This window comes from Chelonoidis abingdonii, chromosome 3, assembly GCF_003597395.2.
Source record: "Chelonoidis abingdonii isolate Lonesome George chromosome 3, CheloAbing_2.0, whole genome shotgun sequence".
Classification (NCBI taxonomy): domain Eukaryota; kingdom Metazoa; phylum Chordata; order Testudines; family Testudinidae; genus Chelonoidis; species Chelonoidis abingdonii.
In genome coordinates this window covers 117,066,106-117,081,792 of record NC_133771.1, presented here as the reverse complement: position 1 = coordinate 117,081,792, position 15,687 = coordinate 117,066,106, and the positions used below count along the sequence as shown (strand labels likewise).

The following is a 15,687-nucleotide window of genomic DNA, read 5'->3' as shown; positions in this document are numbered from 1 at the left end:
AGCCCGGTCAGCGGTGCTAACCAGAGCCACTAGGGTCCCTTTTTGACTGGGCATTCCAATTGAAAACTGGACGCCTGGCAACCCTATTCTTTCTGCAGTTTCGCCCCAAAGGCCACATGGGGGGGAGGGGATGACAGACAGGCACCACCTGGGTCCTTGTTGACCCAGAATGTGTGGGGGTCACCCCTGCATAATTTTGGGTCTCTGGAGCATTTCGGGGAAGCAGTAGCCATAGATGGGCCTCATTCTACCCCCCCCCCCGCACCTTATTCCCAGTGCAGCAGTCCTGGGAGAAATCCACCACCTTGGGGCATTCACTCAGGGGTTGTGTCTTCACTGCAGAATAAACTTGGGCTCTTACTCAGGTGTTGCCCCAACCCCCTCCTATCCACACACAAAACCATCTCACCCCAAGGTTACTGGTGCTTTCAACTCGGCCTAGCTGCTTGTATGGGGCTAGAGACTAAAACCCGAGTGAGACCTTCACTCAGGCTGGTACCCGCCTACTTTGCAGTGAGGATATAGGCTAAATCATTCGAGTGCTGACAGTTCTCCAGCACCTTCATACTTCCGTCTATGCCCAGGAGGACAGACAAGTTCTATAATTCACTAAGAAAGAACCATAGAGCACCTCAGTTTATTGCAGCACAAAGAATAATTGGAATGACCCTACAAGTCCTAGCGACACACACAGGTGAGCGCAGCACCAGTGAGGAGTCAGTAACTTGGGTATGGCTTTGCAGTATCGCTGCTCACATACAGGCTAGGCTAACTCCAGTGCTCAGACCCAGGTACTGATCACCCAAGTTAACTGCAGTGTAGACATATTGACAGGGTGAGCACCTCTGCACCTCTCCCTAGGCTCTCTCTCCACCAGCAGCATGGCTTCTGCATGCTGTAGCTGATTGCCTATGTGTTTTCCACAAGGATCGTAGAGGGCAGAGAGATGGAGTTAGTGCAGCAAGAATGTGTGATAGAAATTCTCTGGCCTTCCCAAAGAATGATACCATAAAGAACAGCTCCACCTTCACCAACCAGCCACTCCCCTTCCAAATCCTTAGAGCTGCAATTGGGGAATGTTCTTGCAAAGGTGTCTCCAAAGGCTTGGAGAAAAAGAACCAAGTCAAGGTGGCTCTGCTCCACTGCTTGTGAGATCATAGGAGCACAAATGTCATGGAATTTTTGCTACCTTTCATTCTGTCCACAAAATACAACAGAGGGGATGAAAACAAAGCCAAGTTCTAACCTCCAGATAAAAGGGCTCTCCAATATTGCACTTGGAGTGCTAACAGACCTTCAGCTGTAGCAGTAACCACCTCCCAAACAGCCACATTGCTCTCCTTAAAGTCTTAAAACAGCTGGAATAACTCAGTCTTTATAGAAAACACCACCCAATTTCACAGAGCTACAAGTTTATGGCAGTGAACACAATCATTCTTATTCGCCCTCACCCAGAATGCTCCCCGCCCCCAACCTTCTCTATTCAACACAGAAATAAAAAGTCATCCATTCAGTTTAGTTGAGAATAACTGTATGCACTTTGCTTTTACCTTCTGTGCTGGGTTTTTTCATTTCTTCCACTCTAATTAGTTTCTTTCTGACTCTGCGAGTAGAGTTAACCAGCTTGTGCAACCTTTTAAACTTCACCGACTCCTCTGTTTCATCATCCGATTGTTCTCTTGACTGGCAAAGAAACAAAGAGAATGTTAATAAAGTAATTGTTCCATAGCTTGCTCCTTGAAGTCAAGTTAACCCAACCCAGCTGCCGCTCTGTGTCAAAGCAGCTCTGTAACTGGCATTATATTCTCCACCCAGGTCAGAGGTAAGCGTTGAAATTATTGACAGGTTTCAAAGTGCATAACATACCATTTTGACTTCTAATTCCGTGCAACGTGAGGTCCTAAAAGCACTGAAATACATTGCTGCCCTTGTCTTCCTTTCCATGCATTGTAATAACTACTTTCATGTTCTCCTTCAATGCATTCCAGGCAGGGCTTTTCTTACCATACCAGTTACGCTCCTGTGGTTTAGGTCAGGCACTGGTTTGTCTGGCCTGTCGGAACTTGCCATTTAAACTTGGTAATAAACAGCTTCTCCAAACTGAAACTCTATCATTGACTTTTTCCAGTCTTCCCAGAAAATCAAAACCAGCAGTACAAGAAGGGGATGGGAAGGAAGAGACTTCATTCTCTGTCTCGTTCATTAGTTACACGCCGCCACAGCTACAAAATCCTCTCTCTCCTTCTCCCCCTATCCCACACTCCTTTTGAAGGCTCTCAAGGCTAGGCTTAGGATGGGACACAACATTCCTCCAACAATGACCAAGGGAAAACTTTGACCTTTTCAGATATACAGTATAGTCCATATTCCCCAACATCCCGTTTCATTCTGCGTCTGATCCATTATGCTCAGTTCCAGCTGTTTTCCCTCAAGTATCAAACATTACAGAGGCAAAAAAATATTCACTCGCTCCAGCAGCAGACACACAACAAGCTGAAACAATTTATTCCTTGTGGACGAAATGAGGGTTCCAATTTTTGAGACAAATCCAACGTTCAATATGCTACTTCCTCTGTTTTAATCTATTTAGAATGTAAAATGGGGGAGAGAGGGAAGGAAGGAACTCCAGCTCTTACAGTACAGGACTAGCACTGTATGCACTGCATTCCAGCAAGCACTGCCCATTCCAGTTGGAGTGCTGCACAGATTGTATACCTTTGTCTTTGTGTACACCCCAGCCAATTCATCACATTCTAAGGTCCAGCTCAAAAATCTTAATGCATCTTCCTCTCAATGAACTTTAGGTCATCTGAGCTTCTATTTCAGACTGCATTCTTTCCTTTTCATGAAAAAAAACCCATCCTGTTTTTACCTAATTGAGAGCCTATTTAAAGGCTGGCAAAATAGGACAGCGTATAGGCTTTTAAAATATACATAAAAGTCAGAATGGAACAACAATATAAACCACAGGACAGGATGTCAAATGGCAAACACACCAGGGTATATTTTCAAAGTCCAAAATGGCATTGAGATGCCATTTATCGAAAGTCAATGGGAATTAGGTACAGCTTTGAAAATATATCCCTCACAGGGCCAGATTTTCTGCTGGTGCAATTCCTTTGAAGCCAGTGGAGTTGTGCCAGCAGAGCATTTGACCCACATTCCTCAATCTACTTGATTAAAACAAAATTCAAATTATCCTAAAATAAAAAAAGGACTAAATGGTCTACTGGTCAGATGCAGTATGGCAATTCCAATGTTGCTAAACAAAAGAATCCAAAAGACTCAGTGAGTGCATTTATCATAGGGACCAACACAGTATGTAATTAGTTACCCAGAGTGAAAGATTATTATTTTAACGCAACGAAGTAGGATAGCAGCAGACTGATTTAAATCAAGATAAATCATAGAATATTAGGGTTGGAAGAGACCTCAGGAGGTCATCTAGTCCAACTCCCTGCTCAAAGCAGGACCAACACCAACTAAATCATCCCAGCCAAGGTTTTGCCAAATCAGGCCTTAAAAATCTTTAAGGGTGGAGAGTCCACCAACTCCTTAGGTAACCCATTCCATGCTTCACCACCCTCTTAGTGAAATAGAGTTTCCTAATATCCAACCTAGACCTCCCACACTGCAACTTGAGACCATTACTCCTTGTTCTGTCATCTGCCACCACTGAGAACAGCCGAGCTCCATCCTCTTTGGAAGCCCCCTTCAGGTAGTTGAAGGCTACTATCAAATCCCTCCTCACTCTTCTCTTCTGTAGACTAAATAAGCCCAGTTCCCTCAGCCTCTCCTCATAAGTCATTTGCTCCAGCCCTCTAATCATTTTCGTTGCCTTCCGCTGGACTCTCTCCAATTTGTCCACATCCCTTCTTTAGGGACCAAAACGGACACAATGACTAGTTGGCCTTCACCATGTTGAACCAGATGGAATAACTACATACTGGTCAACCTCACTCAGTCCCGGCAAAATCATGGAGCAGTCCTCAAGGAAATCCATTTTGAAGCATTTGGAGAGGGGAAGGTGATCCGGAACAGTCAACATCGGATTCACAAGGGCAACTCATGCCTGACAACTGATTGCCTTCTATGATGAGATAACTCTCTGTGGATATGAGGAAAGCGGTAGATGTGATATATTGACTTTAGCAAAGCTTTTGATACTGTCTCTCACAGATTCTTGCCAGTAACAGGGCTGGCTCCAGGCATCAGCAAGGAAGCAGCGGCCTGGGCGGCCAATAAAAGTGGCACTCCGTCTGTTATTGGTGGCACTTCTGGTGTCTGCGGTGGCAATTCGGCAGCAGCTCATTTGCTCCGCCTCAGAATTTGCAGTGGCCCTTCACTCCTCTCCTCCTCTTCGGCAGCACTTTGGTGCAGCTCATCGCGTTTTCTTTTCTTTCTTTTTCTTCTGCTGCTTGGGGAGCAAAAAAGCAGGACCGCCCTGCTAAGCAAGTTAAAGAAGTTTGATTGGATGAATGGACTATAAGATGGATGAAGTTGGAAGATTGTCAGCTCAATGGTAGTGATCAACAGCTCAATGTCTAGTTGGCAGCTGTATCAAGCGGAGTGCCCCAGGGTCAGTCTGGGGCTGTTTTGTTCAACATTTTTATAATATCTGGATGATGGGATGAATTTCACCTCAGCAAGTTCACAATCACCCTAAGCTGGGGGGAGGTAGATAGCTGGGAGTAGGATAGGTCCACTGTGACCTAGACAATTGGAGTATTGGCAAAAGAAATCTGATGAAGTTAAACGAGACAAGTGCAGAGTCCTCAACTTTGGATGGAAGAATCCCATGCACCACTACAGGCTGGGGACCAACTGGCTAAGCAGCAGTTCTGCAGAAAGGGACCTGGGGATTACAGTGGACAAGAAGTTGGATATGAGTCATCAGTGTGCCTTTGCTGCCAAGAAGGCCAACAGCATATTGGGCTGTATTAGTAGGAGCACTGCCAGCAGATTGAAGGATATTTGTTTGATTAAAAGCAACAGCAGAGTCTGACCATCTGAACTTTCCTACCAAGCAGGAATATCTATATCTCTCTATTTTTTTTGTAGGGGAGAAAGACTGTTAATACCTTATGGATTAGGCTTTACGCATCTGCCATTAGAAGTGGTAGTCACAAGAGCTGGTCTGGATTTTTTTCAGTTAACTTTTTTGCTCGAAAATGATGATTCTTTGAAACAAATTGTTTATGGAAAAGGATTGGGTTTGACAAATTTCCCATTTTGAAAGTAATTTTGAAAAAAGTTTTGAAATTATTGATATTTTGGTATTTTCTGAAGAAAAAGTTCCATTTTTTGGTTTGAAATGGCTTTTCACTTTGAAATGTAAATTCATTTATATTTTTAAAATGTGAAAAAATAAAAAAAGGTCAAAATTGGAACTAAATGTGTCAAAATGATCAAAATAAAATGTTTTGATTGACTGATCCCCTTTTTTTTGTTTGTTGGTTCACAAAATTTTTCAACATTTCAACTTTTCATCCCAATTTGGGATGGGAAAAAATGTTCCAAGTCTCAAAATTTCTCACAGGCTGGGAAAACCATTTCTCACCCAGCTCTAGCAACCGTTCTCCTGCAGGCTTTTTCAATGCTGCTTGCTATCAAATTTGCTATCAAAATCTTCTTAAGTCTTTCAATGTATTGTAACAATACAAAAGTACAGGAACAATCTCTGGATATTCAGGGGAGACCCTTGCAAAGTGTTGCCCTAAGGTGGAACAATTTTATAGGTAACGAAAGAAATCTACATTACAATCAGTGGTTTCGTGCAGGGAAAGGTCCCACAGCAATCAAAGCTAGCAATCAGAAAGGGCACTTTATAGCAGTCAACACAGTAGGTGTCCCACTCAGAGGTCAGAGAGCGCTTACAGTGCAGCGAGCCTATAAATGTTTTATTGCTACACATAAGGCTATCCTATTTCACTAAATTTCAGCACAGTTAACCCTTTCTGTACAGCAAAGAGAGGCATCTAATATGCATAATACCCTGACTCTGAAGTAGCCTTATTAAGAGACCCTGCTGAATATTTTAAAGGGAAAACAAATGGATTTACAGTACTGTAAATAGGAACAACCTAATTTCCATCCTTGCTGCTTCAAATTTTTTCCATCCAAAAGCCCATATGGCTCAACTTTTAATTATTTTGGCTAATGCTGTATGTAGTAATTCTGTGGTGAATGCATAAGTGTTTCATTTCTCGTTTCCATGGCAACATTACATCAGATTGCAGACAGCTGGCTCCACAGTTTTAAACCATAACAAATTGACCAAGCCAATACAAAAAATGATACATGCTTTAAAGAGACAGTGCGCCATTCTGCTGCCAGTGGAATAGAGCAAAGCCTATGGGGCCTATTTGGCACTTACGCTTGGGCAGAGTCTCCTTTCCCAGCTTCTTTTGGAACAAGTGCATCTTTGACACATCTGCAATGTTCTAATAGTGAAGAAACTGGGCCAGTTTGGAGAACTCTATTGGAGAGCACAACCGCACGAAGGGCTATAGGGAAACTGGAATTAAATTAACAGCATCTGTAAATACCAAGGACTGCATACAGAGAACTGCAACAATCATGCACTGAATGACTGAAAAAGTATAACTCCAAGCTGTAGCTGCAGCCTCAGCTCTTTATCTGAGAGCAAGTGTGACCATAAGACTGAAAATATTCTTGAAACCCTAATTGCGCCATCACCTTTGCCATGCTCTGTGCCAGAATGGCCTCTTTGAGTATGTACCCCACACAACCTCCCCTTCTTCTTTCAATAGCTATTCTCAAAAACCATATTTTCCCACAATCCCTTAAACCAAAATTAGAACAATTTTAAAAGTAATTGTTTAAAAAAGTAATCCAGGGAGTAAAATAAGCACTTCAGCCCCATAACTTACTGTCCTCCATCCCACTTGCCTCCTCCCCTTTGACTTTTTTATGCTGTCATTTTAGAATGCAAGTTCTTTGGTGCACAGATATGTACCTTGTTCTAGATCTATGAAACACTATTCAGTCCATTTTAGGTGGTATATAAATAATAATAGTGAACAATCCTAACTTCCCTGCTTGAATTAGAGCTTTATAAAGCATGTTCACATTTATGAGGGTATATGGAATTATTGGACTAATATAAAACAGAAGCAGCTAACACCCTGCAGGGAAGTTTTTGGGATGACTTCATGGTTTCAGAGGCACTCTTTGTAAAACACATAATGTATGATTGCTTGCTAGCCCACTCCTAATAAAACAGAAGTACTTAAGAAATACCAGGGCCATGTCCAGATAAATAAAGTAAGCTTGATTTATCTGCTTCAGCTCTGTAAACAAAAACATACATGGTGTTTTACTCAAGCTGTATGAAGCCATTTGGAAAGATATCAAACTTCTGAAATTAATTTCATGTCCTAGTAATAGTTTATTCCTGTACTGAACCAGAAAATCTCCCAACAAAATCTCCAAATTTGAGTCCAAATTGCAATTGTGTTGGGACAGTCAGACAATTCTTGAGGGCAGAATGGGGCAAATACACAAGTTCTATGTATGATGTGCCCCCTAATTAGCCACTTATTAATCATTCCAGAACTCCAAGCCTATGTCAAATCAAACAGATTTGCTGCTTGCGTTGCAAGATTTGGTTACATGTGTCCCTTCTCCCTTTTTCTCTGAAACAAGCTTTCTGCCCGCCAAAAATATAATCATTTTGCTGTCGGGGCGGGGACACCCCCCACCCCACCCCCAAGAAGCCCAACTATAGTTGGGGACCGGAAAATAGAACAGAAGAGAGCACAGAGTCCCAGGGAAAGGAAAAGAGGAGACAAGAAAAGCTCAGCATGTTATGCGGTGCTTAAGAATAACCACAAAAGCCTTTTCTCTCTCAGACAGGAGGCACATCCTCTCCATATCATCCACACACTTAATGACTTACCGGCTTCGGCATTTATAGGCCTACAGCTCAGTTCCGAATAATTCCCCCAAGTGCTCAGCTCCTGCTCTATCAGCTTAGTAACCCTAAAATTTAGGATTAGGCACTTCTTCTTAAGCACTATATTCGATTAGTATCCTGTGCACAAGACACCTCTTCTCCAGACATGTGTCTGACAAAGTGGGTATTCACCCACAAAAGCTTATGGTCCAGCACTTCTGTTTCTGTAAGTGCCACAGGACTCTGTCGCTCTTCTCCAGAGTTACATTATCAGTCATCACACTGGCTCCGACTTCACTGCTTAATATGTAAAGAAGAAAAAAATCATGTTGCAGGACTCAATTAGCTGCTTTCTGCTCACTGACTGATTCCCCCAGTTACTTGCTAGCTGCATAGCTTGCAAGAAAGGCATAAGTCATCAGCTCTAAGCAAATCTTCTATTCACCACAAGGAAAAAAGGGAGTGTTGTACATGGCAAACAATCCCGGTTTTCACTGACGAAGGCTTGCTGACCTCTTGCTGGCCTCCAGTTCCTTAATTACTGTCTATGGAATTTCAGTGAAAGAAAAAAAAAAAAAAACACACAGAGAATCTGTGCAAAGCCAGGATGAGAACTGATCCTGAAACACTACTGCTAGAGTGGAGACTGTCTCTTTAGGAAATGCAACTAAAACCTTTTACCAGGTTGGGGGTTGGTTTTTTTAAATTTTTTTGACAAAAACCTGCGAGAGAGATCCCCACTGAAAAATAACCCTTGCCTGAACATTATTCTTGAAATTATAGAATCTATTTTTATAATAATCATTAAGTGGGAACTCAAATGTTTTTCCCTCACCCAAGTGCCATTTAAGTTCTCTCCCAAGTCTTACTGACCAAAATCTCAGTTTAGCTTAGGTTATCATGATGCTGCTTTGCCAGGCACTAGAATGTGCACATGAAAAGTGAGATCTCTCCCTTTTCTCCCCAAGGCTGAGCTCAAATCTCTTGCCATGTGCCTGATCTCCACCTTTCCTGGGAGATAATCTGAGGGCTTGTACACACGGAGACATAGCGTACAGCAAACTGAGTGTAAATCTACAGCGCACCAGTCTGCACATACTACCAGGCAACGTGGACCGTATTACTGCCCACTAAAAGTTCCATAGTGCACTTTGACTTACTGCTGTTTCAAGCAGCAGGAGCAGTACCGAGAATCTGGCCCTTTTTTGGTATGTGCAACATGTTGTTCTTTCATGACCCATCTAGCCATCTGGATACTTTACTTTCTCCATCTTAGTACCAATGACTATAAAGTCAAACCTGTGCAAAGCAAGGCCCTTCCAGCTCCATAGAAATCATGTGAACCTTTTTTCTGGTTTTGATTTGATGAGTTTTGCTTTTCACTTGAACCCTAAAATACTAAGTAAAACTCAGCTGAAATGTCTGAGCTTTGGGAGAAACCGCTGAGTTTTCTCAGGATTTCCATGAGACACTGGCCATCTTCACTTGAAATTTGTCCCAGATTCAAGCATGAGCAAAGCTGACCCAAGTTTTGGGCTTGCAACTTCAGTTTTGCCTGTTTTCAGGTTTCATTAAGAACATTTCACAAAGCTAATCACAGCACAGGCTATGTATGTAACACTGTGTAGTGTTTGGAGGTGATATGGACCACACTGTAAGGTTAGAGAAAAATTACTCCCACCTTTACAAAAATTGTAAGGGGTCAAAAATGTGTTTGCCACTTAGCAAAAGTAACCGTATAAAAGTATAAATATAAAACATATTGTGCAAATTATCCCTAGCATTAAAATTCAGTAACACCAGAGCTGAATTTGGACCGGTATTACTTATGAAGAAATCAAAGGAGTTCACCAATGGCTAGTCAGATGAGAGACACATTACATTAGCTGACGATGACACTGCCTGATGAAATTAGTGGGAAATGTGTGTCATTTCTGTAGAAATAATTTAAAAAAATGTAATTCTCCTAGGAGGTCTGTCTATTCTGGAATAGTTGCTGAGGCAAGTTTCAAGACGTTAACTATTTGCAGGCTTTCAGTTAAAATAACTTTTTAGGACACATCTTTGACTGCGACAATTCATCCTGTTGAATAGTACCTTATAGTAGGTAATTAGTCTAATTAATTGTAATAGGATGACATGCATAGTAATATACCACTCAGCATGAGTAAGAGTGGCAGAATCAAGCTCTATTTAATGTCTGTTGCAATAAAATGTCCTCCCTCATTCTCCCTCAAGGACTAGTAGATTTTTCATCTGCCCAAATAATACTGTATATGAAATAGTACTTCTAGCAATGGTACATCTTAACAGCCTTTTGCGTGACATGTTTTGGCAGGGCTGCGGTGGCCTGGGGAGACCGCCATTCTTTGGAATATACTGTACTAAAAATCAGGGCTTTGGAGCGGAGCCCAGAGCTGGAGCACAGAGCAGCTCCAAAGCAGTGGAACTCCGGGTTTTTGCCTGGAGCTTGAGTGGAGTTGGAGCACAGCTCCAAAGCTCTGCTAAAAATGAGTGGAGCTTAACGTCATCATCCATGAGAACCAGTTTATTGGAATAGCATAAAAACCTCGAGTGAGAACACTGAAGTGATTAAATGTAGTTAAATTCATATCAAAGATGGTTCATAACAACAGAGGTCACTTTAAGGTCTTGTCTACATAGGCAGTGATATGTAGGGTACAGGCACTACACATGTGGCTACATGCCACAGTGGAAAGCAGGTGGTGTCCACACTGTAGCGTGTAGCTACACATGGCAATTAAAGGCTCTGGCACGGTGGGTGGGGGTGGAGGAGAAGGAGCACCAGGTAAAGAGTCTGGCAGCTCTGCTCTGCTGGACCCTTTCCCCATTGCAGGGAGCGGTTAGAACCTTTCCCCTGCTGCCTTTTTCCCCTCTGGTGGGAAAAGGCTTCATCAACAGGACTCTATACTGTTAAAAATAGCTGTGTAGATGGGGGAGGCACCGCTTGGGTGCATAGAGAGTCATGTAGGTTCTGGCATGTCTTTATTTGCCTAAGTAGTGCCTCACCTCTACACGGCTTCTTATACCCGTGCTAGGGGGAATGCTGTACATGAACTCTACAAGCTGCTGTAAGATTTGTGCAGAACACACATTCCTTTAATGAGGGGTGAAATAATTTAAATCCTGTTATTACAATATTTTTACAATAGTAAAATGATTAAAGGCACCATTATAAGCAAAATGAAGGAAACGCCAATCCTGGGGGAGGCAAGTGGCAATCAACTTGAGCTCAGTTAAAATTCTCTGTTGTACCATAGGTAAAGATTATTCAGCACAGACCTGCCTAGTGGGGGAATGAAACACATGGATTTTGAAACTCTTGATTCCTGAGCTGAGCAAGACTTTGTTCCAAAAGTAACATGCTTAGTCTTCAAAGGGACAGGGTGAGGAGAGGGAAACTGCAGTACATTTACAGCATCTCCTGCTGCCTGACTCTACACTGAGAATGGCATATTCAACAGAAAGAACCGTTAACCAGCTGAACAGAAAGTAGGGGAATTAGGCTGCTGCCAGATGGGAAAAAGTATAGAAAGAACAAGGTAACATGTTAGCCAGGAGGAGGAAATATTAATGAAGCCTCTCCTCCATATAAAGGCCTAATATCTTGTAGTAAATTAAGACAGCATAACCTTGTCCACATGATCAGAATTGTGCTGGCTACCACTATGTTTAAATACAGTTGTTGCCTGAAGGCTTCTAATCCTTTTTATTTTTAGCAATATTAACAGGGATGTTTTTCTTAGACTTCTTACAAATTAATTATATAGGGCCAAATCCAGCACCAGTGTAAGCATGTACAACTCCTGTTGAAAGTCAATAGGAGTTTTGCTGGGCTACCCGTCAGCTGAGTTAGTTTAGCATAAGCTGGTTATTAGAAAACAAAAATTCCTTGTACAAATGGTCAGGGATACACTAGAGTCCTACAAGCCACAATGGTGATTAAACCTATAAATAACGAGGCAGTTTCTGATCACAGCATAGAGATGGCCTCCACGGTAATCTGTAATGGCAAAAAAACTGATTAAGTTTTATTTTTAACCCTACACCCAAATAGGCATCTCCTGTACATTTTAGAAATGCTCTGGAAAATTTCAGACTGAAAGGGAAAAAATAACAGCTTTTAAAAGCCGAGTATTAACAAATCTTTGACTAACTCCTGCTATATTATCACCACCACACAGTACTCATACAACTTTTAAACACTGAATTGCTCACTGGAATCTAAAATGCTGATTTGTGTTTCTCTTGTTAATGTTTCTGTAGGTTACTACACCCGTGAGGCAACGAAGTTGGCCATATATTTGGGGAAAGGTCAGGTCTTTTGTTATGCTGTAGTTCTTTAGCCAACCTCACTAGGACCTAATTGTGAGCTGCAGAGCCTGTGATGTCAGTGGGAGATGAGGGCATTCAGCACCTTATAGGATGAGGTCCTATGTTCTACATGTAAACTGGGAATTCAGTGCTATGACTATAAAGCTAGTCTTGACAATTACGGATTCTTTCTTTGATATAACTCTTTCTAAACACTGCCAATATTATAAGGAGGTGCAGATACATTAAATCACATCAGTGCATGCTGGAACTGACAAACCTGTGTTAAAATAGGACTAAATACAGTACAGTGTAAAAACAACAAGCACTGCATTGATCCAAAAGCATGCTCAGCAACCAGCTTCCTTCCACTACTTCAAAGATCATGCAAGCCCTTGAGGGACCATAAGCTCCTCAAGAAACAGTACAACACAAACATCCACTTCCACCCTCCAGCTTTTCATGGAGAAAAACTTCTTGCATAAACTTAGAAGTCTCCATTTGTTAGAGACAGAGATATGCTAGTTCTAATGCCTGATAGTTCACACTCTCTAGGACGCAATAATTTTTCAAAATGTTAAAGCTATCAGTCCATGTATGTCAGTATCATCTGGTACACTGCAGTGACTGAAATAATTACAAATGATAAATATTCGTCATATTCTCTCCTTTGCTAATGATAAATACAGATTGTGAATATTCACTGGCTTTTAATTTACTTCCAATTAGTTTAACTGACTATATTACAACATAAAGAGCTGGGCTTTTTTTCCTGGTTACTATAATACAGTGTCTCAGATTATTAGCAATATCAACTTGAACAACTGGTTGAAGGTTTCAGGAATCCATCTGTAACAAGACTAAAATCAGTAGAGATTTTTAAAGAATTGCTACATTTGGAAAGTATCAGCAGTCTTAATCATTACAATTCTGTTACATAGTGCAGCATAACAGATTTACTGTCATTTTTCTTAGATTTTTGGGACAGAATTGGTTTTAAAGAAATTATACTATAATTTTTCAACTTCTTTATATCTATCAACCAAAATAATAGTAACTGTAATGCTAAGAGCCAATTCTAATAGTAGACTTTTATTTAACCATGTTTTATTCCCAACAGTTTTATAAAAGGGGGGCAGGTGCATGCATAATTCCTGATTTAACTTTTAGAACCTCTTTAAATAGTAATTTATTTATAAATTAGAAAAAGATACATAGGAATTGTCATAGTGGATCAGCCCTGTGGTCCAACTAGTCCAGTATCCTGTCTCTGGCTGTGGCCAGATGCAAAAAATCAATGCTTCACATTCCTTTAAATCTTAGGTCCATTAAGCTATGTAGTAAAATGAAACATGTCCTTTGTAAAAAATTATAAACAGTGAAAACAGTAAAAGCACCTTTGGTACTCACTGGAACTATTTTCTGTGGGGACTCTATTTATTAAGAAATGCATTAGCATAAGATGGATAACAGCAGAAATCAAGTAGGAAGCTTTTCTAAGCAATGGCCTTACAGTAGATGGTGATTTGCATTATATATCTCAGGAGTTTAGTCTGGATCTGCTGACATGGTTTACAAAGAAAATAAGTGGGTAGGTTAATTTAGTGCTGGTGAAAGGTGCTGAGTTGACAGCCCTGGAGAGTGAAGTCCGCTGTTTATTAAAAGGGCAGGTACAACCAGGATAGTGGCAGTGCTTGTTTCCCCATGGATAACGTGGCTTCACTCCTGGCAGGAATGAAGGAGCAGTTCATTTTCTAGCCCTATTCAATCCTTGCTCTCTTTGCTGAGACTGACAAAGGCACCAAGCAGTATGAGAGGCTGCAGGAGCATGGCATGGTTAAAGGGGGAACTCTCTTCAAATGGAACTATATAATCCCATTTTGAGTCTATGCTAGCAAATCAGAATTCTGGATAGCAGACAGCTTTCTTGATCAAAGTTGAAACAAAGTACAAACAATTCAGCCAATGATAATTATGACTTAATTTAATGTATACCTAGAGAAAATGTCAGTGATGTTTATTAATGGTCTCTGGCCTAGTGGGTATTTTTTTTTTTTTTTAAATATGGAGATATACCTACCTCATAGAACAGGAAGGGACTCTGAAAGGTTATTAAGTCCGGCCTCCTGCCTTCACTAGCAGGACCAAGTACTGATTTTGCCCCAGCTTCCTAAGTAGCGCCCCCCACGTACACTTTTTGTCACAATACTCTCTCCCTAAAACCCACACAAAAACAAATAAAAAAGAACAGATCATGACAACTGGTATCATCAGTTAGCAGTCTCAGTAGAGATGCATGAAGAGGGAATTATGCCATATCATCCTAGTGATGATGGTTCTTTCAAGTCAGAGTTGAGGCACTTTTGTAGAGCACAGTAGGGAGCTATGCACAGCTCTCTCTATGCTGTATGCCCACTTTGGATGAGCAGAAGATTTCAGTCTCCAGATTTATCAAACAGGCCAGTATTTTTGCAGAGCACAGAAGTCACATCAGTTAGCATAAAAAAAAAAAAAGAAAGCAATGTGGTCGGGAAACCTTCCCTTTTCTTCCCCCAGACTTTCCAACTTCTAGGAGAAGACAAATAAGCACTTATATAAAATCTAGAGAGGGTCTTGTTTGTAATCTGCACCTGCTTTATGTCCTAACACTTGGCAAGAGGCAGTGAGATCTCATGTCTAGAGATTTAATAAGACCAGCCTTATTCCAGAAGAGACATGAAATCAAAATATTAAGATATATTTAAGTAAAGTAATTAGAAATTCTACACTCTAGATGCCCTATCTAACCAAAAAGACAGCAACTATTCCCATAGAGCAGGGATATTGGCTTCCTATACAAGTGAGTAATAGATATACTTCCTAAAAACAAACTGGTCATGGGGTAATGAAATTAAAAGGTAAACTGCACAGACCTGGCAGAGAACCAAGTCAGCTACTGGCTTAGCAAATTTTAAAAAAACAAACAACTTTACTATTAACAACCTGGAAACAACAGAAGGCAGCCTCTCTTCAGCCACAAAAGAGATGACACTCCTGCTCTTTGCTGACTGATGATACCCTGTTTGGGAAAGCAAACAAGACGGAAGGTCCTCTGGTGGATCAGTCACTGGTTAAAAGACCAGAAACAAAGAGTATGAATAAATGGTCAGTTTTCAGAATGGAGAGAGGCAAATAGAAGTGTTCCCCAGGAGTCTGTACTGTTCAACATATTATACATGATCTGGAAAAAGGGAGAAACAGTAAGGTGGCAAAATTTGTAGATGATAACTATCTTGAGTAATTTTCTAAGTCCAAAGTTACAAAGGGATCTCACAAAACTGGGTGACTGGGCAACAAAATGGCAGATGGAATCCAATGTTGATAAATGCAAAGTAATGCACACTGGAAAACATAATTCCAACTATCCAAACAAAATGATGGGGTCTAAATTAGCT

The 15,687-nt window shown here is 41.1% G+C and overlaps 1 protein-coding gene across 7 annotated transcripts in view; it reads right to left on the bottom strand.

Moving 5' to 3' along the window:
• Positions 1 to 15,687, bottom strand: part of SASH1 (SAM and SH3 domain containing 1) — a 186,389-nt gene that overhangs the window by 55,876 nt on the left and 114,826 nt on the right. For 3 of the 7 annotated variants that reach the window (XM_075064031.1, XM_075064030.1, XM_075064032.1), the window contains exon 9: positions 1,551 to 1,683. In XM_075064031.1, coding sequence (XP_074920132.1) covers positions 1,551 to 1,683 — 133 coding nt within the window. Of the gene's footprint in view, positions 1 to 1,550; positions 1,684 to 1,866; positions 1,932 to 2,339; positions 2,429 to 7,921; positions 8,260 to 15,687 lie in introns of those variants that run through there. The other 4 variants (XM_032801031.2, XM_032801033.2, XM_032801030.2 and 1 more) reach the window with 3 other exon arrangements.